Here is a 21,271-nt window from a genome sequence, read left to right as displayed (position 1 = left end):
GAGCTGGGGACAGCTAGTCACCCTTGGGTACTCCACACCCTTTGCTCCCTCTCACTTTGGATGCTTGGTTCCTCGGGGAGCTCCTTGTGCCAGCTCCTTCCTCTACCTGTGCTGAGACAACTCCAGAGGGGACTGGTGGCACCCCTGAGCTGTCAGTAACAACTACTGAACACATCAGAGCATGCTGGAAGAGGGGGTCAGGACATGCTGAACAACCACCAGTGCCATCAGAGAGCAAATTAGGGACCTCTGCACGTTCCCAGTGAGGTGAGCACCGGCAGACCCAGTACCTGAGTTATGGATGCTCATGACGAGGCAGCCAAGCAATTAGATCACTTCTCAGACCCATTAAGCATCAGACTGAGACTAAAAGACTTTCCATTTTCTTTGCAATCACTCATACAAGACATTTATTGTTTGCCTCTTGCTGCTCAGCATGGTGGCAACGCACTCGAGCGCAGCCTCACCCAGCCCCGCCGGAGCAGTGCAGGATGCCGAGGGATACACACAGTGAGGGTGCCACAGTCGGCAGGTTTGCACCTCACTGGACATTAAACAGGTAGTGACCTGTGTGTTGGCTGTGTCAGGATGCACCTGGCTGGGTGGTGGTGCGGCGGGCGGGTGTGCGGCAGCACCCGAGCGGTGGGTGCTACACCCTGCCCAGCATCCGCGCAATCCACCAGTTGCAGGGCATGATGATCCGGCAGATGACCCTCCCACCCTGGTAGCAGTAGGGGTAGGGGTAGTAGCCCAGGAGGGGCTCACAGACCCGCCGGCAGTAGCGGTTGGCACGGCGGCACTGGGCACAGCAGTATCCTCGCTCGTCCCACAGAGGATGGAACTCCAGCCCATTCTCTGACTGCAGGGAAGAGGCAGAGTCAGTGCAGTGAGGGCAGTGTGTGGCTGAGGCGCCCCGGGGGCATGGACAGGACATCCTGGGAAGGCAGCCAGGGCACCCCAGAGGCATGGGCAGGGCACCCCAGGAACATGGACAAGGCACTCTAGAGGCATGGACAGCACATTCCAGCAGCATGGACAGGACATCCCAAGAAGTATAGCTAGGACACTGTGGGAGCATGGCCAAGATACCCCAGGGTTGTGGCCAGGGCACCCCAGACCATGGGCAGGGCACCCCAGGGTGTAATTCTCTCACTCACATAGTCATTGACAGGCAGGTCCTCCTCAGTGAGCTGTCGTGCCCGGCGCTTGGGCCCCAGCTGTGCATCCTTCTCCACCTCGTGCTCACTCCCCCCATCCAGCCAGCTCTGGTTGTCTATGAGCAGTTCAGGGTCTTCTTCTTCTGCCCCTTCAAGGTTGGCCAGCTCAGGAGCTACAGGAAGAGCCCAAATGTTGCTGTCAACAACTACAGAGCAGGGGGACAAAAGCTGCAGCAAGAACTAATGTGTCTACCAGAATTTGGTGCCAAGGTACAGAAAATACCCACCAGGAAATCAGTACTCCATTTCCTCCTGCTCTCACCCAGCCTGGGAGAAGGGCTGTAGGAGGTAATGGCCCATGGGTGATGGGTGATGGGTGATGGGTGTCTGTGGGTGCTTTTGGCATCTCCTGCATGAGGCTGTGGGTGTGTAGAAGCACATCCTCATGGTGGGATCTGCTGCTGTGAGGTGGATTTGTAGATACAGCACTCATAGCTTGGGTAAGACCCACAGCAGCACTAATTTCCTTTGCTGGGGGGAGATGCCAGGAAGCCTCGGGACACTGCTGTTCCGGCAAAGGCATTGGATGCATCTTGGTGACCCAGTTGGACCCACTGACCTGGGACACAAGTGCTGCTGCAGATGGGGTCTAACAGCAGGGATGAGGGAGCAGAAAGGAGACAAGTCAAGGATACCAGCCTCCCTCTGCACCAAGGATCTCTGATACCCACCTGCCCTCAGGACCACGGGTGGCCGGTACCTGTTGGGGACATGATGTGGCTCTGTGGCTGCAGAGCAGAGGGAGTTTTCTCAGTAGGGAGTTTTAAACTAGCTCATTCAGCTGGAAGTGGGTTAGAGAGAGTGGGTAATTACACCGGCAGATCTCAGAGGCCACAACCTCTGTGAGGGCTGTGTAGTGAGCAGCTGGAGGTGGCAACCCCGCCGTGTGATTTAGATGCAGATGTCTGCTCACACTCTGATGTTCATGCGGTGTCGAGAATTTAGGCGTCCCAGTTTCCAGCAGCGCTGGTTTCTTTGCAGGTACAAAGGATTGGGGTTTTTTTTCCCTTGTTATGAGGAGGGTGGCCACTCTGCAAAGTGCAGGTCAGTGGGGAGCTGGCAGAGACAAGCAGTTTGCAGAGAGAAACTTCAGCCCCTGCTATTACACTGGCCGAGATCTCCTGTGGTCATGGGCAACACTGGTTTTGTGTCTGAGACGTACAGCAAGGCTGTGAAAATGGGTTCCCACCATGTCACAGTGGGGGACATGGCAGGGGGGCCATGAGTGTGTGACAGAGCTGCTCCTGGTGAGAGGGCTCAAGAGCACCTCGGGGAGGAGATGGCTCCTTGTACCTGCTATTGGTGTGGGGTGGATCCAGAAGATGGTCACATTTCTGCAGATGTCAAAAATTTTGGAGCTCTTCAGGAATTCCTTGTTCTGAATGGGCTTTTCCCCAGGCACCCAGACTACAGACTGCTCAAAGTAGGTGGTGGTGATTTCTTCTCCCTGGAAAAAGAGCAAGATTTGACCCTGGCATGGTCATCCACATGGGAGACACCCTCTCCCCACCGCTGGCTGCTTCTACTTCCCTTGGCTTACCCAGAGGCACCTCTCCCCTCCCAGAGAGCATCTGGACTTTATCTGCCTTGGCTCATGGTGCTCTCTGGGTGCATGCAAAGTACCCAACTGGTCCTCACATGGGGAGAAAGCAAGCCTTATCTTTCCTGTCCACCTTCAGTCAAAACCACTATGCTCTCTCCTCTCCTAGCTGATCATCCCAAGACCTTCTCCTGTGCAGTCCCCACTATCTACAAGAGCCTTCTGAAGCACCCCGACTCATTCAAACACAAGATTAAAACATCTCCTCTCTGCTTTGCTCTTAGTACTTAATCCCTCTCTCCTTCTGCTACTGATTTTGTGATCGAACACTTTAATTTATTCCTCACAGAAATTCTTTGCACGGCTGTATTCTGTAATTTATACCACATGTCTCTGTCGTTGCATTAGTCCATGGTGTGTTTTGGCACGCACTTAGGGAGGGAGATATATAAAGATTATTGGATGGATCTGCGCTGAGCTCTCTGCCAAGGCAACGTTGTCTGTGTTGTTGGTGGTAGCCCATAGAGCAAGCTGGCAAAAGGCATTTTTCTCTCAGAAGGCGTCTGGAGCTGTATATCTCTCTCACAGAGTTTTTTTCTTATGACTTTGGGAAGACACAGGAAGGAGCCAACACAACCTGACCCAGTCTAGGTCGTTTTTGGATTCTCTGGTAGAAGCTGCAGGGTTGGGGCGGTGCTGCTTGCAGCACCTGGCAGCGTGCAGGCTCTGAGAAGAGATGGCTAGAGCTTAAATCTACATTTATCTCACTGGGTTTTACATTTCAGCTCTCTACCCGGGGCGATGCTCTGCTAAAGCCTGGGAAGTCATATCCCTTTTATGACGGTAGCTGAAAAGATCTATTAGCTTCTTAGGGCATAATCAAAGAATCGGTGTCTGGGAATTTGGGTCATGATTCAGGGAAATGTTTCTGCCCACGCTTCGTTTCAAACACATGTCCTGCTGGTGTTTTATCTGCGGCAGCATCCTTGGGGGGGATTCAATCTGCTAACACCCGTCGTCTCTCAAATGGGGAGGCAGGAAGGCTGTGCCACCACAGGGGCCTTGGGGATGGGGACAGGGCCAGGGGACAACTGCCATCAAAGGACTGAGCCATCACTCCGGGGTCAGAGAGGGGTTAAAATAGGGATTCCAACACCTTTTTCCATGCAGCATGCAAAATGTGAGGCTCCTTGCAGCAGGATGCAGTGGGCAAAAGATAAATTGATGCAGGAAGCAACGAGGTACCTCAGTGGGAGGAAAGTACATGCAGGGAAGTGGCCCCAGCCTGATGCTTCCCACCGCTCAGGTCTATACACCAAGAGTTTTCTCAAATCGCATTTCTTAGAAGTGGCTGCTCTTTTAAATCCCTTACTTCTGCCTCATTCTGCTTGAGAACACGAGGCTCAAACCTGCGAGAAAACAATTTGATTGACTTTTTGGTGCCTGCTAATCCTGAGCTGCCTTGCGACCTTTTGACTACAACAGGATTATTGTTCTTGATCTCCGGTATTGTGCTGAGAGGTTTTTGTCTGTCGCTGTCTAATCCCGTCTCTTTTCACTTGTTTTTATAAACAATCCTCTGAAATAAGAGCATTTTATGAAGCGATCACAGCTCATTATTTCTTTATTGCAGCCTCTGTGGGAAGGCTGGCGCAGATGGGAGGGTGGCAGGAATGGCAGCCACTCTCCTATGCCAGGGAGAGGAGTGAGTTTCACTGGGGACAGAGGTGCCCTGTTTTATTCACCTACCTCAAGCTCGGGGATCTTGGTCTCTGTCGTCTCAGGTAGGACTTTAGTCTGAGTTTTGATGAAACATTTTTGAAGCCCCACAAAGAAGATGCCGGTTATTCCCTGCAGGATCAAAGCAAACACTCAAAAAGCAGTCAGGGCAAAGAGGAGGACGAATAACCCATTGTACAGAAGGTACAGCTGGAGGAGGACTTAGTCATATTTTTGATGTTGACGTTTTTGTGCCACCTCTGTTCCACAGTGGTGCTAAGATGCACTAACAGGTTCTCCTAAGCGATATTGCATTTTATGGTTTGGGAGAACTGGGATTTTTGTAAATATTTTAAAGCAGGTAGTCATAAAATTTTACTCCGCTCCCCTTCTCCTTATAACTATCATGAGCTCTCATTATCATAAATAAAAATATGCAGAATAGTATCTGACCGTTATGGTTATATGAACATTCATCCCCCAGTTCCTGCTAGGCTATTAGCTCAAAATTTTGCCATATGTCACTGCACAGGGTATTTCCCTACAAATTTTAATTAGGTTTCAGAGAGAGCCTACAACAATGTCATGAGGTTTTAATGCTCTCCAGACAGATGAATGTACTGGGCTTGGATAGACTGATGATGATTGTGTTCCTTTGCAAGGGTAAATCCAATAACCAGATCTTGCTTGAAGATGTATTTTGTTGGAACTGAACCATGCTACTATAAATACCAGTGGAAGCTTATGTAGGTATACATCTCCTTTCCTTTGAGAGTATCCTCAGAGAGTTTGAGCATCTCTCTCCCTGATGCAGGAGCAAATAGTCCTGGGACTTGCTTCAGTGATTCCACAGCACACTAAGGGGTCCCATCATTCCTGCTGCAAGACTGGGGGGTCTCAGGGACAAACTGCCACACTCACATTTTTGAAGTCATGGATCTCCAGGATTTCCTCGCTGCCATTCCCGCTGGTGAAGGTCTCTGTCCTGGCAAGGGGGTCAATCTCCATCACAATCTTCTTCTTCTCACCATTGCTGAAGAACGTGTGTTCCATATCATAGACCTGTAAGGGCCAAAGTCATACAGGGGTCAGCTCAGCACCCCTCCTAGTTTCACATGCTGCCCAGTGGGTGAACAGGTTGGTGCTGGGTATCCTGCCACGGCTGCTTCCTCACACGGCGGCTCTGAGCCAAAGCAACCTTCTGGATAGCACAAGGAGAGGCAGCTCCCTGGTGCGAGGGCTCAGCAGAAGGTCAAGATGCAGCCAGAATGAGGGGTAATTGTCTGTCAAGCCTGGGATGTGTCAAACCTAGGAAAAGATGCTCATCCCACACTTGCACCAGGAGCTTTGCCACAGCTCAGCTCTTGCTCGTGCTTTCTGTGGCATGAGCCTGGTTACATCCCAGGCAGGACTGAAGTCCTGAACCCAAGGGGACCTCATTTTCCCTCCTCCCTGCCTTGCTTGCTGCATCCCTGTCTCTCTTGCTCCATCACTGCATCCCCGTCTCGCTTACTCCATCACTGTGTCCTCAGCTCACTCGCTCCATCTCTGCACCTTCTGTTTTTCCTGGAAAGGCAGAGGTAAGAGCCTCTCTCTGCCTGGAGGAGATCAAGGATCGCCTGCGGATCAAAGACCTCCTTGAGGGCTGCTGAAGAGCTTCGGGGCGTAGCAGCCGGCTTCCCGGCGGCATTCCTCCCCACGGGGAGCCGGGGTGAGCAGCGCCGGAGGGAGCAGCTCTCCCCTCCTCGCAGGTGCTCGCCGCACTCAGCCAGCCCGGCAGCCCTCCAGTCTCTGCGGATGCCTGACCCTTAAAGGATGAGTAGTGGCAGATGCTATTTGAAGCACAGAAATTATCCTGCTGGCGCAGCGTGAGCTGGCGAGCCTCAGGGAGTCTTGTTTTCCCAATGCTGTGTGGAAGCAAAGGGCTTGTGCAAAACCCCTCAAGTCCACTGGGCAGGGAGGAGGGATGTAGGCACGGTGATGGGAAAGCCCTTTTAATCCCCTGGCATGGCCATGGAGCCAGGGAAGGAGCACCGTGGCCCCACTGGTGTGGGGCAGGGGCTCTGCCTTCAGTGCCAACCAAAACCCCCTTTCACAGTCTCCTGATTCCTGCACATATCTTCCCATTTGGGGGTTTCAAAGTCTCTTAGCAATGTTTCCAGCATCAGCATAACCCATTTTGCATCCACCTGGGCACAGAACTGGCTGTGGGAACTGCTAGGTGCCTTCACCCCTGCTTAAAGGTTAGAGGAGTGATATGCACCTTGGCAGCGATGAGCATCTCCTGTTGGTCTGCAAGAAGCTTTTACAAAGATATATAGCTCTCAATGGATTTTATGATATGGTAAAAACAGTCTGAAGCCTAAAATGTCTGTAAGGCTGCTAGTTTTGACTGACAAAATGTGCATGGCGCCATGAATCATTTCTAGGAGGGCAGGATCCCAGGTGGCACCTTACCTTCGAGTGCCTCTCCATTTACAAAGAATTACTTTGGCCAGTGCAGCGTCCAGCTAACCCACTTGGGCTTTGCCAGCTCCGTGCTATTCAGGGAGCTGTGAGATGTTTTCTAGGGCTAAAAATGACACTTTCTGGTGAATCATTGAAATACACCCCCCTGTGAGGCTGCAATGAAAACCCCTTGTTAACTGCATCATCCACTGTGCCCGCTGGCACAGGTGCTGCCTTGCAGGGGGCACAGCCAAGTCCAAGGCAACCCCTCAGAGGGACAACTTTTCTTTCAAGTTTTTTTCCCACACCCTGGTTATATTACGGGAGCTTGAAGCGTTTCTTGTTCTCTAAAGAGTTTAATTCCCCTTGGTTTATATTTTTGAGTGTTAGGAAGTTCCAGCCTCCCCCCATCCTGCTTTTCCCCAGGTGCTCCTGGGTCAGCTGGAGAAGACATTGCCCTGCAGCCATTGGGACACAGCAGTGCTGGACACTGGGAGTGTCAGCATGCAGCTCCACTGCAGGAACATCTCTGCTTTCCTGTGACCTCACACTCCACTTGCCTGCCCATCAGGTGTTGGGGAGGGATGGATGGACTCCATCCTTCACCAGTGCCTGCCGGTGAGGATGCCAAGGACTGGTGTTCTGGATATGCTTTCTGAGACTGGTAATGTCTCTGTGCTGCCAATGGAAATCCTCCCCTCCAGGGGTTAACAACCTCTTCCCCTCATGGCTGGCATGACCCCTGTTTTTCTAGGAACAGTAGAGACTTTATAACCATCTTGGCAGGATCCTGGAGGCACATCTGGCTTTTATTACTTTTTCTTTTATTTTGGGGGGTATTTATTTCTATTTGCTGATAAGAAGACAAAGTTTCCAGCATGCAGGGTGCTTCCTCTGCCCGGCAGGAGGGCAGCCTACTGGACTGGAGCAGCTCTGACATGGGGCAGGAAGGAGAGAGGAGTTGCCAGCATGGGAAACAGGCTGCCTTGGCTGCACATGGGAATTTTGTAGACGTTCTTGAGAGTTGTCAAAACCTGCTGGCGCCAGGGTGCAAAGTGGGGCCTCCTGGATGAGCATGGAAATTCAAAGGAAAGGAGAATGAGGGGTACTAGGCAGGCTGTTAGCTTCAAGGTTAAAGGATTTACTTGGGGTACGGGATAAAAAAAGAGTTTTGGCAGAATTGTCAGGATGTTGGGTGGCAGCAGGCAGAGATGGACAGGAGATGCACAGTCCTGCTGCCACCCCGACATGCTCGGCACTTACAGCAGTGTCCGTCTGGAGCTGGGAATAAACGAGCCCAATCCAGTTAGCAGGAGCTCCTCCAGAAGCTAATCTGTCTCATCGTCCCCTCACATTGCAGACACATTAAAGTAAGAAATATAATCCATGACAATCAATCACCACTGCATCCTGGCTTTCTCTCCTCTCTGTGCAGTGGCATAATGACTTTTCCACCAGTTTCTGGCAAGATAATTGAAATGAAATGGAAAATATTTTCTTGTCATAAAATTTGCTGCCGGTGAAATAAGAGTAACTTTAACTTTTCGTGGTGTAGCTCCCACCCCTGTAATTGTCAACTGGGGAAAGAATGCGGTGGCAGGGAAAAAACTCAGCCTGTATTAAGTAAAAGCTAGTTATGAATAATACAGAGATTTTTAAGAGTGCCATGAATACTTGTGGTCTGAGAAAATGCACTTTGCGAAGTTGCTTGGGTTTTGGGGAGTAGTTAAAAGTTTCAGGGGTTAAGGGGAGGAGGACAACTCTGTCTGAGGAAACAAGGCTTTGAAATGCTGTATCAAAGAGTTTTTACTTACTTTTCTGGGTGTTGGGTTCCAGAGGTATTTGACACCAAAAAATATCAGAATAAGAGAAAGGAGTAGCACACCGAGGAGCAGTCCACAGAGCTGGTACCTGGGGCAACTCTTCTTCCGCGGCTTGGCTGCTTCTGCCTAGTTAATGACAAAACAGTGATAGCCAGGGTGTGCCGAGGATTCGAGGAGGAAGGACACGCACGTATCAGACATTTGTGGTGCTGCAGAGATGCAGGGTGGCAAGGCAAGCCATGAACTTACGTCCAGAAAGCGGCAGTGCTCCGGGCTCTCCCGAGCCGTCCCTCCCATGGTCTCCTCAGTGTGCGACGACGCCAGCCCGCTCCGAGGTGGAGTTAGGCTCTGTCTGCACACGCGGTGGGAAGGCTGGGTCACGGCCGCCCCCATGGAGGTGCAGCCAGCTTTCCCCACAGCCTGCGGGGCCCCAGGCGCTCCCACAGCGCTCCTCTCTGCAGGGCACAAGCCATTCCCACGCTGCTGGAGATGAGCCCACATGAAGCCTCACAGCGCGGTCGGTGTCTTTCACATATGTCCAGGGTCACATTTTTGGTTTAATCTCTGCTTCCTCCCTACCCTGTTGCCCATGCACCAACGGCTGGAGGTGTCCAGGCTGTGCAAATGCTGCCAGTCCCCCCATAGCTTGGGGATGTGGGCACTGCTGCAGTCAGGGCTGCTTACCTCTGTTTGTGCATGTGAGTGGGGCTCTGCAGTGGGTGCAGCCCAGGAGCTGCCAGGGGGGTCACTGCGTGGCAGGGGGACACGGGCATGGTGGGGGGAGATGGGAATGGCGAGGGACCAAGTGTATGTGGGCACATGTGTACGAGCATGTGTGTGCAGGCACACGGGCACGGGTGGGCATGGGTGTATATATACACGCATGTGTGTGCACACAGGTGTGTGTGTGTGTGTGCAATGTGTTTGCATGGACATGGGCACTGGTGTGCACGTACACACGTGTGAGCACATGCGCAGTGTCTGTGCGCCGTGAAGCCTGATCTCTCCCAGTGGAGGGCTGTGGCATCCCACGCCCACCTCGTGCAGAGCCTTGCCCCAAAGTCGGCCTAGCCAGGAATTTCCTGACTAATTTTTTTTCTTTCAATACGCTCAAAAATTTCCCTGTGTTGAAATCGTAGCATTTCTTCGTGGAAATGAACCCATCTCAAGAAAGGCTTTCAGAAATCCGGAGTGAGGTTTCTAGTCTGAACATGATGAGGCTCCCTGGTGTAGAAGGGCTGGCATGGAACTCCTTTCCCAAGCTGTTTACTCTAATAAAAACCCAGAGCGCATCATGTACTAATTAAAATTGCACAGAAAAAATTAAAATCCACATCAAGTTTTGCTCAGGATGAGAAATGGAGACAGAAATTGCTTTTAGCAGGTCCAGGGCTGGCTTTGCAAGCACTGGGGACATCGCTACCTGCAACCTGGGGGTAAATCCCGGAGGGACAGAAGTGGAGATGCTGAATAGCTTGGGGAGAGCATTGTGCACTTGTGTTTGCCAGAGGAGTGTGCCCTGGTGTGTATCTGCTCCCTGCAGAGGGGTTTGGGCTCCCTGGCCCTGGAGCAGCAGGAGCTCCTCACCCCACAGCCCCTTGGTAGTGCCACAGATGTAAAACACACCAGGGGTGTCTAATATTTGAGATGCCAATAACAGAAGGGAATCATATTGATGAGGTTATCTGGAGGAGGAAAAAAATCCCTTTTTAATGGAAATCAATCACAGGTAGCCTTTGAAAACATCTGAGAGATTTTGGAAATCTAAATGCAGCAAATCTGTGCAGACACCAGGTTTGTCTGTCTCCACTTCTCACTAAAAAGTTCCATCTCAGAAGCTTTGTTATTCACTGGAAACTGACGTATTTGAAAACATTTTCTTTTCTTGTCAAAATTAGAGTTTCAGAGGAAAACTTTGGAACAGCTCTACTGAAAGATGGTTCTGATTACAGGAAAGAATTACAGCAGTGGCGTTAAACAGACGTAATTGATCAGCAGAGCAGGGATCTTCACCAATTCCCCACTCAAGGCACAGGAAACACTGCAAATACCACTCGTAAACTAAATTAGGCATTATTATTTTATTACTGTTGTAAGGTAAATGTCAAGCTTTTTAATGGCAATCACTGTAACTCCAGCAGGAGTCAGGTGCCTGAATTAGTTGGAAGAGGTGAGAACCTCCCAGGGCCAGGAGTTAATAAAACTCAATAAATATCACCAGTCCCTTCCAGCGCTTGGAGTGCAGGGGATGGAGCAGCCGGGGTGAGTGCTGGAGGGGTAGGGGGATCTTGTGGCTGGGCTGAAGACCTAGTTCTGCTGCAGCCTGCAAAGCTGGGCACTGCTGCCCAGGAGGGATGGGGAGCTATGGGAGTGGGCATATACAATGCATACATATACATGCACACGCATGCTCTGGAGCCCCAGAGCCAGCTCAGCACTGCTTATCCTAGCTCCATACAGGGCAGGGAGCAGAATGAGATCCCTCAACACTGCTGTTCTCCACAGAGAGCATTATAAATACTCAGCCTTGAACAGGGAGGGGTGACATCAGCAAAACCCGGTGCAACCCCAAGTGTCCTCCGCTCAGCAGCTGTGGGTGTGCGACAGCCACTGGATCCTGACAAGGAGACAGATAGTTGAGATGCAGAGAGTGACAGAAACTGCAGGATGACACTCATCAAGAATGTTTTTTCCCTCCCCCCATTCCCCAATGCTCAGAGTTGAGGGGTTTAGAGGAAAAAAAAAGTATTTTTTTTTTTTACGAAAAGACAACAATTTAGGGGGAAAAACCCTCAGTCTCTTTAAGATGACAATCAGGTTCCCTGTATAAAAAGCAGTTCTGATGAAAATCTCTCATCAATGCCAATGAAGAGGGAACAATCACTAATTTTCCTTGAAGCTAATGAGCACAAGTGCATATGACAGGGGAGAATTTAATCTGATGCAAACTGAGGAAGAGAAGCAATACTGATATTAATGTGTGACTAATTGATACCCAGAAGAACATTTGAAATGATTAAAAGGCATTTGATTTTTATACAGGACAATAAGAGGCTCATTGGCTATGACTGGTGCATCCTTTCAGTTTTCTACTCCTTGTTCCAATTTGCCCGGAAAAATCCATCATATCCGCAGCGTAGCTTGACTGCTGCATAAAATCTCTGGGCCTGGAAATGTTATACCAAGAAATTCCTCCTGGACAGCACAAAGGATTGTACGCAGTGTGAGCGGGGGCGAAAAGCCTGGCAGAAACAGGTCCCCAAACCACTAAAAAGCAGCTCCCAAAAGCAGTGGGGCTAGGGCAGCAATCTCCAGCTGAAACCCCCTCGTGATTAATATCACGCTCTTTTTTATAATGAAAAACCCATTAAGGTCAGTGGCAGCATCTCTGAGCAGCACTAAATTGGAACGACGGAGACAGTAAAGTTAAAAATGAGGCATAATATTAATGTGGATAGTGAATTAATTGGGCAATTCCATGGGCAGTAAGTAAATTATATCATTTACCGTGGGATGCTGCTCTCTCTGGCGGGTGGTGTGGTGGCAATGGTGGCACCCGCTCCTGGACAGAACCAGGGGAGTGACACAGAACCTCAGCACCTGAGGGACCCCACTGTGTCCCCCTCTTCATCGGTCTTTGCCCCTTCTCCTTGTTTTCCACTGAGGAAAAATGCCTCTTGCTTTGCTTTTTTAGGTGCTTAAGCCCCAAAACACATCCAGAGTACTGGCTGACAGCTTGTTTGAGGTGATGCATTCATGGCACAAGGTGCCTGTCCTTTGATCCTCAGCTGTGGTCCAAGGTAGCTGTCCCCCTCTGCAGCTGTACCCACAAAGCCTTGAGTAAGCTGCCGGTGGATTTATGGAAACGCTGTTCCCTTGGTTTGGGTGGGTCTCTCAGGAAAGGCTTCCTCACCATCAGGAGATGTGTAGTACCACTACACAGCCCTTGGTCATCTCCTGCTACTTTTGTGCCTTGGACTGGGACCAGCTGTGGGAGCAGAGGGCAGGGATTTGTACCAGAATGAAGTATTTGCGTGCATGTGGCTCAGGCTGCCGGCTCCCTCTCTACTTCCAACATCCCAGACAGCAAAACAGAGAAAGGGAAAAACCACATATAAAAGAAAATTGCTCATTAGCCAGTGCCTGATTACACAGAACTGTCTTTGCTTCAAACCATCCTATTTTTTGTAACATTTGTCAGATGAGAGGACGAGCACCTCCTCTTACCAACCAGCCATACACGGCCTTAACTGAAAGTTTCAGTAAGGGAGGTTTCAGTAATTGGCCTATTCATCATTCATTGTTTATCTTAAGTTCACATCATCGCAGGGAACTCCAGAGACATCCTTGATTTAAGTTAAGAAACTTAATCATTATGATAAAACTGCTCAGGGAGCTGGAGTTCGTGTTGGAGACGTGCGTGGCCATGTGGCACTCCAGCAGCCGCTACTCACAGCAAATTATTCAAAACTGACAAGGCTTTTTGGAGAGAAAAGAGAAAGATAAGTTCATGGTGGCCATTCTGATGGAGGTGCTCAGAAAGTTATTACTGAAGACACACGCTTCTCCTTGCTCACAGCCCGTGAAAAATCCCGCTCCTCCGAGCTCAGGGGACGGCTGCCTCATTGCTGCTGCTGCGACTCCCTCGTCAACAGAAGTTATTAACAGCGCTGGAGAATTTTATCCAAATGCCAGTTTCATCTTGATAAATAACAATTTCATGTCTCTGTTCTACCAGATGACTACACGGTTTTATTTCAAACACTTAACTTCTTCCGAAATGCTTCCCCATGCACAAGGCTCAACTCAGCTGCAGAATATGTGCTGAGCAGTTTTTATTTTCACCAGGCTTTGAATACCTGTAACGCAAAGACCAAACCCATAATCCTGCACTATTGTAAATCACTTTTCCCAATAAAGAGCTGCTTCCTACTGGGAATGCTAAAATGTAATTGAAAGCTACGTGTGTGTTGGTGTCACACTGAAAAGACTTTCATTAAAAATAGTTTGAGAGTTGTGTACATCTGAAGGAATATTCTGCAGCTCCTCTTGGATGTGCAAGAAAGGAAAGCAGGAAGAGGATCACCTGGGAGTGATGGGTTGGTGTCTCCTCTGCCCTGCAGTGATCTCCCTTCTGTCGCCCTTTGCCCAAACCCACTGTACAGGGGTGTTATTTGGTTCCCTGTTCATGGCAGCAGATGATGCTCGGAGTGGTGCCAACGCTCTTCTGGCAGCAGTTAATTGCCAGCCTGCTTCATTAGAAGCTGGTAATTTTGTAATGACTGTGTCTGAGGTGCAGGAGAAAGAGGTGGATGAGGCCAGCCTGGTTGCTCAGGGAGTTGCAGGTGTGGTACTGCAGGTCTGGGGGTCCCTTGCAGGATGGAAGGATACTCTGGGTCCCTCCAGCAGCAGCAGTAAGCCCAATATGGAGAGGTACCAGGTTCCCCTTTGAGGGACTGCCAGGGTCCCTCAAGTTCTCAGTTGAGAACTTTACAGTGGGAAAGCTACAGGGAGAAGAAAAATTTTGGTAAAAATTACTTCATTGCACTGGGATTGTGTGAAGAGAATAACTAGTGTATTATCATTGCTTAGCAAACCTAAAACATTTAATATTAATATACTGAACATTTCCTGATGAATCAGTTCAGTATTGCATAGGCTCCTGCCTTATTTTATTGTCACCTGATATACATATTAATGTTGTTTACTTACTAAAGCAACAAGGGCAGATTTGAAATTACTCCCAAATGCTACTAATCAAGAAAGAATCCATTAAAGTAAAGCATTTCAATGCAGTTAATTTTTCTATGAATGTCATTAAATCTCCCATTGATGGCCTTTGCCATTAATTGCTCTGTGTTGCTGCAACCACCATTTTCCCTTGTCCTCTGAGACCACATGCAGCCGCAGCCCAGAGATGGGAGGATGAATTCCCAGGTGTACTGGGTGTATTGAGGTTCCCGGGAAGATTCTGAGGTTCAGGAGTTGAAGGTTTGCCTGGTCCTTTCTCAGTGGTGTCTCCACGCAGCCTTGCCTGTTTCCCTGTGCCTCCAGCTCCACTGCTGCCTTTTTCACAGCTCTCACATGTACAGTCAAGCTGTTCACAGCCCCAGAGTCCTTTTGGAAGAAAAGCAGCTATTTTAAAAATCAATAAAATAAATAAAACAATCTAAAGTCAGCATGATTGCCCACCTCTGGCTCCAACAGAAAGAAGCGGAAAGCTCTGTAACTCTTTTGGGGTTCATCAGCTGGTGCTGGCTCCCCTCTGGATGCTCACTGGAAGCCAAGGGGCCCTGGGGCTGCCCAGGTTGGGGGGCACTCTAGACAGCTACGCTTCCACCTGGGGCATCAGGTGTTCCTCATGAGCAAAGGTGGTTGGAGCCAATTTGCTCAGCTGCCTGGGAAGGTATATAGGGGATGGGGTGCCTGCAGGCAGGTTTTGGCTCTGCCCTTGGCTGCTGGGGGCAGGAGGGCTGCAGGGCTCCCACGAATACAGTATGCTGAGGATCAGCATGAAGAAATTGGGACAAATACAGGAAAAAAAGGTAGGCAACAGAGCAGGGGGGAGGCTCTGGTGCATGCAGGTGAGGTGGGAGCTGCGGGGTCACGGCAGTGATGTGTGCATTGACCAGCCCCGTTCCTGTAGGGCAGCGGCACCTGTGTCAGGCTGGGCTGTGTGACCACGGGGCGATGATGGTAGGGGAGGGTCTCCTCCTTCTCCTCTGCAGCTTTCTCTCCGCCTCAGCCATGTGTGCTCGCAGATGGGCTGCCGAGGGGGTGCAGAGGGGAGACGATGAGCATATTGTTGCTGCTGTACCGCGGCACACGCCGCTCTCCCGCCTGCGGGAGGGGTCTGGCTGCCGGTCCGTGGACACAGCGCTCCTGCCGTGCTCCCTCCAGCCCGGCTGTAGGGGCAGCCCTGTCCTGAGGCTATTACCTGACTGGTGTTGGGCCGGAGGGTTCCCAGTGCTCCCGACTGTGTCTGGTGGTACAGGGAGCTGCTCTGGGTTGTTCCAGGAGTTGATGCCCCACTGTGACTGGGGGTGCTGTCGAAACCTGGGTGACTCAGCTGTTGCTCTTTTGGGAGGTGCCTGAGTCCCAGGGCACTGACCCTGGGTGAGGTTCTCCTAGCACCTGTCCTGGGGTCTGTAGGAGGGCTGACTTAGGCCCCTGTGGTGCAGGACCACTGGTGTTGTGCTTGGCCCCATTCTGTGCCCCACGAGTTTGCTTCCCCTGCAGCCAGGCTGGCCACAGCTCTGTTCTTTCCTTGACTTGGTAAGTCTTTGCCTTTGGGATCACCATCACACATATCTGCTGTATGTGTGGTGTCTGCCCTTGCCTTCTGCACAACATACACACAAGGGTCTGCTCCGGGGGGCTTGGTTTGCTGTCACAGCCTGGCTGTGCCCCACAGAACCCACTGAGGCTGCGTCCGTACCTTTGGAGCAGTCTGGGAATGCAGAGAGCATCTGCAGTGCCCTCTCTCTGATGACACATCCCTCTCTCCTCTCTCACTCCTGCTCTTATTTTTTCCCTGACATTAGGGCTTGAAGCTCCATCCCACCTTCTTTCTCTCCTACTGCTCTGCTCTCTCCCATTGCTATACCTGTCAGGTTCTTTTTTGCCTCCCTTCCTGCCAAGGTGCTTCCCTTTTGTTGAATTTTTCTCTTTCTTCACTTTGTTCCTGCTCTCTCTCTCCTGGTTCCTGCTGCCTTCTCCTTGCTCTTTCCCTCTCCATGTCACCTGCAAAGATCTTCTCTTCCCACTGCACCTCCAGCATCTCCCCTGCTCCCCAGTTCTGCAGCAGAAGGGGCTACAGACTCTGGCACTGGGGTCTGCACCCTGTGTCTATCCCTGGTGAGGTCTTGGCTGGGAAGTGGAAATTCCCAGGAGAACCTGCTTTACTTTGCTGTCAGTTGCAGTGATTGGTTTCTGCCTTTTTACAATTCTTTTTGTTCTGTGAGAAACTGCTTGCTAAAGAAAGCACATTTTTCTTGCTTACTGGGAGTTCCTGTTTGTCATTTTTATAAATCAGTGTTTATTGGCCTAATTATTGTAAATGCAGAGCCCAATAAAGGTGACTGTGATTGCAATATCTGATAATGAATTTTATAACAAACCTGCTGAGCCTGAAAGCTGCCAGCAGGAAAGACATTATGTCAGGTTAATGACAGAGAGGAGAAATCCTCCTTGCTAAGCTTTTTTCCCAACATGTGAAGGATCTCTGGTGGAGGCTGCTGGGGGTTCTGCTGGGCTGGAGCACCTCAGGCTGCTGGCACCTGGCTCTCCAGTGCTGCACCCCAAAGCTTTTGGGGCTCCTTCACTGCTCCCCCAGCCTTGCCCTGATGGAGGGATGCTTTGGGCAGGACAGAGGGCTGTGAGGAGGCTCAGACCTCACTCTGGGTGTGCAGACATTGGGCACACCCAGAGGCGCTCATTTCTCTGCTCCTGCTCCCCCCCATCTGACTTAATCCCACCATGCAAATGCTGAACACGAGGCATAGGGAAAGCAGCTTAAACAGCACCTAAAGCTAGCTCAACTCCAACTCCAAACAGATCAATTAAAAAAAAAAATCAATTTTACTCTGCGGGGGTAGGTTTTTCATGGAGATGCTGGTGCCTGACCTAACCTCAGGACCTTACAGGTGCCCTGGAGGGGGAAGAATCCCTTCCCTGCCCTTACTTGGCCAGGAGTGGGGCTGCCCCTCTGTCACCCCACCTTTTCCTACCCATGGTGTCTGCTGGAGTGGCGCAGGTAGGAGTAATTTTTCTGGGAAAATCAATGATGCTCCTGTAAGGTCCTGGTGCTGTGAGGATAAGGGGGATTCGTGGGCTCCTTTTGGGTTGTCTAGACAGCCGGGTGTGATGGCACTGCAAGTGCTCCACACCCACATGATGCTCAAGTGAGGAACTTGGGGCTATGCTGGCACGTCGTGTCTGCCCTCTGCTCTAAACACTGCCTGAAATGGTGGCCTCAGGCTCGTGCTTTGTCTTATGATGGTCCTGGGAAGAGTCAGTGGCAGCTGCCCATGTGTATACTCCCAGGGCATGGCTCTTTGCCAGAGTTTGGACCTGGATCTGCAGTTCAAAGCTACAAGTGTTGGGCTCTGGGCTTTTAGTCCATGCATGGCAGCTGTCGGCTCTGCTGAGCCCAGGTCTGCGTGGCTCTGCGTCTGTCTGATCTGAGAGCTGGCTCTGCCCTGCTGCAGGAATGGGGATGACTTCCTAGACCTGGATTAGACCCAGAGTCTAATCAGAGTGGCTTTGTGAAACCTGGGCTTGGAGTGTTTGATTTAGTTCACTTGCCTGCAGTAGGAATTGAGCGCAAAAGGAAAAGAGTAAAGACTAGAAGAGAACATGTTTTCTCTTAAATAATGCAGAGAAACATGGAGGAGGATGTACAAGTGTGATTTAGTCCTTTGCCCCTATGTTTTTTCTGCTTGTCACCGGTGCACCCCAGGAGTGTCTTGGGGGACCAAGGGTCTTGTTTGCCCATTGCAGTGTGTGATGCCCACGCTGAGCCTTCTCTCTCAAACTGTGAGCAAGGAGCTGGAGCTGCTTTTTTTTGTCTTTAATATTTAGTTGGCAGCTGCTGTGTTTGATGCGACTCAATGTGGGAGCAAATTGGATTAACTGAAACATATTTACTGGGATAAGCAGCAAAAAAACCCCAACCTGCACAGGGGTTGTTTGCAGAAACTGGTGTCTGCAGATGTGGCTGAGCTCTCTAGGGGCTCCTAGTGGACAACAAAGCAAGACCGTGGGATGGAAAGGGGGATATGGGGGTCAAGAGGGTCACAAACCCATCACTAGGTGGCCCATCAGGATCTCCCTGGCAGCAGTGTGACCCAGTGATGTATTGGTGTCACCCGCCACGTTTGCAAAAACACTTGACTTTAGCAGATAACCCTTTCAATAGTGCACTCAGCAAGAGGAGGACATGGATACCTTGTGAAAATGCAGTGAAATTTGGGAGATGTTTGTTTGGATGGATGAGCACCAAGCACCGGACTCACCACACTGAACACAGCAAGCTGTGGTTTGGTGCTCTTGAACAGAGTAAATTCTTGTCTCTGCACCTGGAAACGACCCTCCTTTGCCCAGGAGGGGACAAGGCACAGGAGAGATGCAGACAGAAGTTCTTGCTGCTGGAGGCAAAAGGCTGGGGCAGAAGGCTGGTGACTGTGATTTCCCTGCCTGCTGCTCAGCCTGCTGCCAGAAGCATTGCCAGGGCAATATCCTGCCCTGCTCCCTGCTCAGCCCACAGAGCACGATTATTTCATTAATCTCATGTCATCTCCTCCTCAGTTGATCCAGCTGCAATATTGCAGAAATAACTTCCCGCTGCTCCCCGAGGAGGAGCAGACTTCAGAGGCTGGGAGAGTTCTTCCCCCTACTCCCTGCTCACAGTGGGCTGTGGGCCCCAAAGCTGCCAGAAGGCTTGAAAGTCTTTGATTCCTTCTAACTCCTATAGTCAGGGATGCATAAAAAGTGGCTCATGCAAAAAAAAAAAAACCAAACAGTTATTATAATCATCAAACCCTTCAAATTCCCAGGGCAACTTAGCGAGGTCTAGATGAAGTCACGTCCCCATCCCAGACTCCGAAATGTCACATTGCATCGGCCGGTGGCTGGCAGATGCTGTCAAGCAAGTGGTGTTGCAGATCATTCCCCATTCTCTTTGTGCACCTGGTTTCCTTGGATGCTCATCTGGTTTCTCCCCTGAGTTACTTCCCAGACCACATGCTGCTCCCTCTGTGCATGCCATCCTGATGTCATGGTCCCTCTGGCTCTTGCCCGGGCAGGAGCTTTCACGGGGTGCTGGTTTGTGGAGCCTCATTAGCTACAGATAAATGAGGAGTCAGGTGAATTCTTACTCCAATTCTTAAAATGCTGTTTTAATGCATAATATATGTCCAGGGGTAACTCTGTTACTGCTGAATTTTAAGTACGTTATCACAGAAAACAATGACTGTGCCGAGTGAGTGACATGTCTAATGAATATAGCAAGGGGACCAGGGCTGGCATTACCACCCCCTCGTGCTGGTGCAGCCTCTGTTAGCTGCATGAGGGATGTTTTTCCCAAGCATAGTAGTGACAAATTATATGATCAATACTCAGGCTGATCTGCGGTCTAATCTTGCTTAGCCCCAGTAAGCCCGGGATTGATCCAGATCTAATCTTGCTTATCCCAGACAAACCCAGGAGCAGATCCAGATCCCGAGGTAATGCATCCCATGCAAATCCAGAATGGCTCTATTGATTTGCTGGTGTTGTCACTCTGGTTTCCCCTCATTGCAGAGGGGTTTATCGGTGTTATCTGCCCCTTGATGTGTAACGCAATCAAAGCAGTTGATGAAACTTGATGAATCTTGATTAACTGTTGGCAGTGAGTGTTGGGCGTCTCCAGCTGCAGGACTGTGGTGGCTGCTGCAGCTGGGAAATCATGAGACTTCCTATGTAAGAGCAGTACAATAGAGGGAGGAGGTTAAGTGCTGGCTGGGAATCAAGGCACCCTCTGTTCTCATTTCACCTGAGCTGAGGGAATTTTTCTTTGCTGCCAAAGGTGGTTATGGAGTCAGGGATGCCTGCAGAAGTTGCAGTCTGTGTTGGTGAGGCTCTTACTCCTGCTTAAAATGCTTCTTGGTCTCCTCTCAGTCCCTGGAGGTTTCCACCTGTGACTTCAGTGAGAGAAGGGTTGTAACATCTGATGTCCCCTGACTTTGCTGTATTGCCCTGCAAAGGCTGGTCCCTGAAGCCCACCATCCCTGTGTGCAGCCCATGGGCTCCAGCTTGCACAGGGCTGCTGCTCCTGTGGGTCAATGGGCTTCTGCTGCAAGGCCTTCCTGTGACTCTAATAACTTCAGAAAGGAAAAAAAAAAAAGTAATTACCTTCTGGGGTGGAATTTCTCAAGCCTTTACTCAGCCCACCGGGGAATTTGTCAGGAACACGGACTGTGGTTTTATTCAGCGATTCCTGACTTATACCAGCACTGGGAAAAATGGCATGTCTTGCAGCTTGATGTTGTTGTGATGTCTTTGCTCTCAGGTTTGAAAGAAAAATACCAGACCCCCAAAATCTCTCTTCAAAACATAAAACTTGCCCTTAGCTTAATTCAGTGGAGACTTGAGCAGCTGCTCCTGCATCTTGGAGAGAAAAAAGGCCTTGTGCTATTAACATGTCTAAAGAAATTGGATGTAGAAATATGAAGGTCCCTCGTCTTTTAAGAGCTGTACTCTGTGCCTCCGGCTCCTGGCTTCTACGTGAGCTGTGTGGCATTGTGGGATGCAAATAGGTTTCAGGAGCTGACCCTGCTAGGCTGAAAAGGGGATGTTGTGCCCCAGAACCTTGAGAAGAGGTGCTGTGAGGTGATGGGGGCTCTCTCCCATCCTACAGCTTTTACAGCCCCATGCAGGTGTGTTGTCAGAGGCTGTGGAACTGAATCCTGGAGGCTTGATGCCAGAGCTGAGCTACAGCTGTGTCTGCAGCCTGGACCCATATTTTTCAGAGTGCTTTGATCTGA

The 21,271-nt window shown here is 50.4% G+C and overlaps 1 protein-coding gene across 1 annotated transcript; it reads right to left on the bottom strand.

Moving 5' to 3' along the window:
* Window positions 1-402: 402 nt before the first annotated feature.
* TNMD (tenomodulin) lies at window positions 403-9,044 on the bottom strand. Its single transcript, XM_027742759.2, has 7 exons — window positions 8,997-9,044; window positions 8,739-8,873; window positions 5,398-5,538; window positions 4,507-4,608; window positions 2,511-2,664; window positions 1,158-1,330; window positions 403-859 (listed from the first exon to the last, which is right to left on the bottom strand). The coding sequence occupies exons 1-7, from the start codon at window positions 9,042-9,044 to the stop codon at window positions 650-652; spliced, it is 963 nt and encodes a 320-aa protein (XP_027598560.2). The 3' UTR covers window positions 403-649.
* Window positions 9,045-21,271: the final 12,227 nt, after the last annotated feature.

This window comes from Pipra filicauda, unplaced genomic scaffold (assembly GCF_003945595.2).
Source record: "Pipra filicauda isolate LSUMZ 115617 unplaced genomic scaffold, ASM394559v2 scaffold268_size1050017_pilon, whole genome shotgun sequence".
NCBI lineage: Eukaryota > Metazoa > Chordata > Aves > Passeriformes > Pipridae > Pipra > Pipra filicauda.
This window is presented reverse-complemented; position numbering and strand designations above follow the sequence as displayed.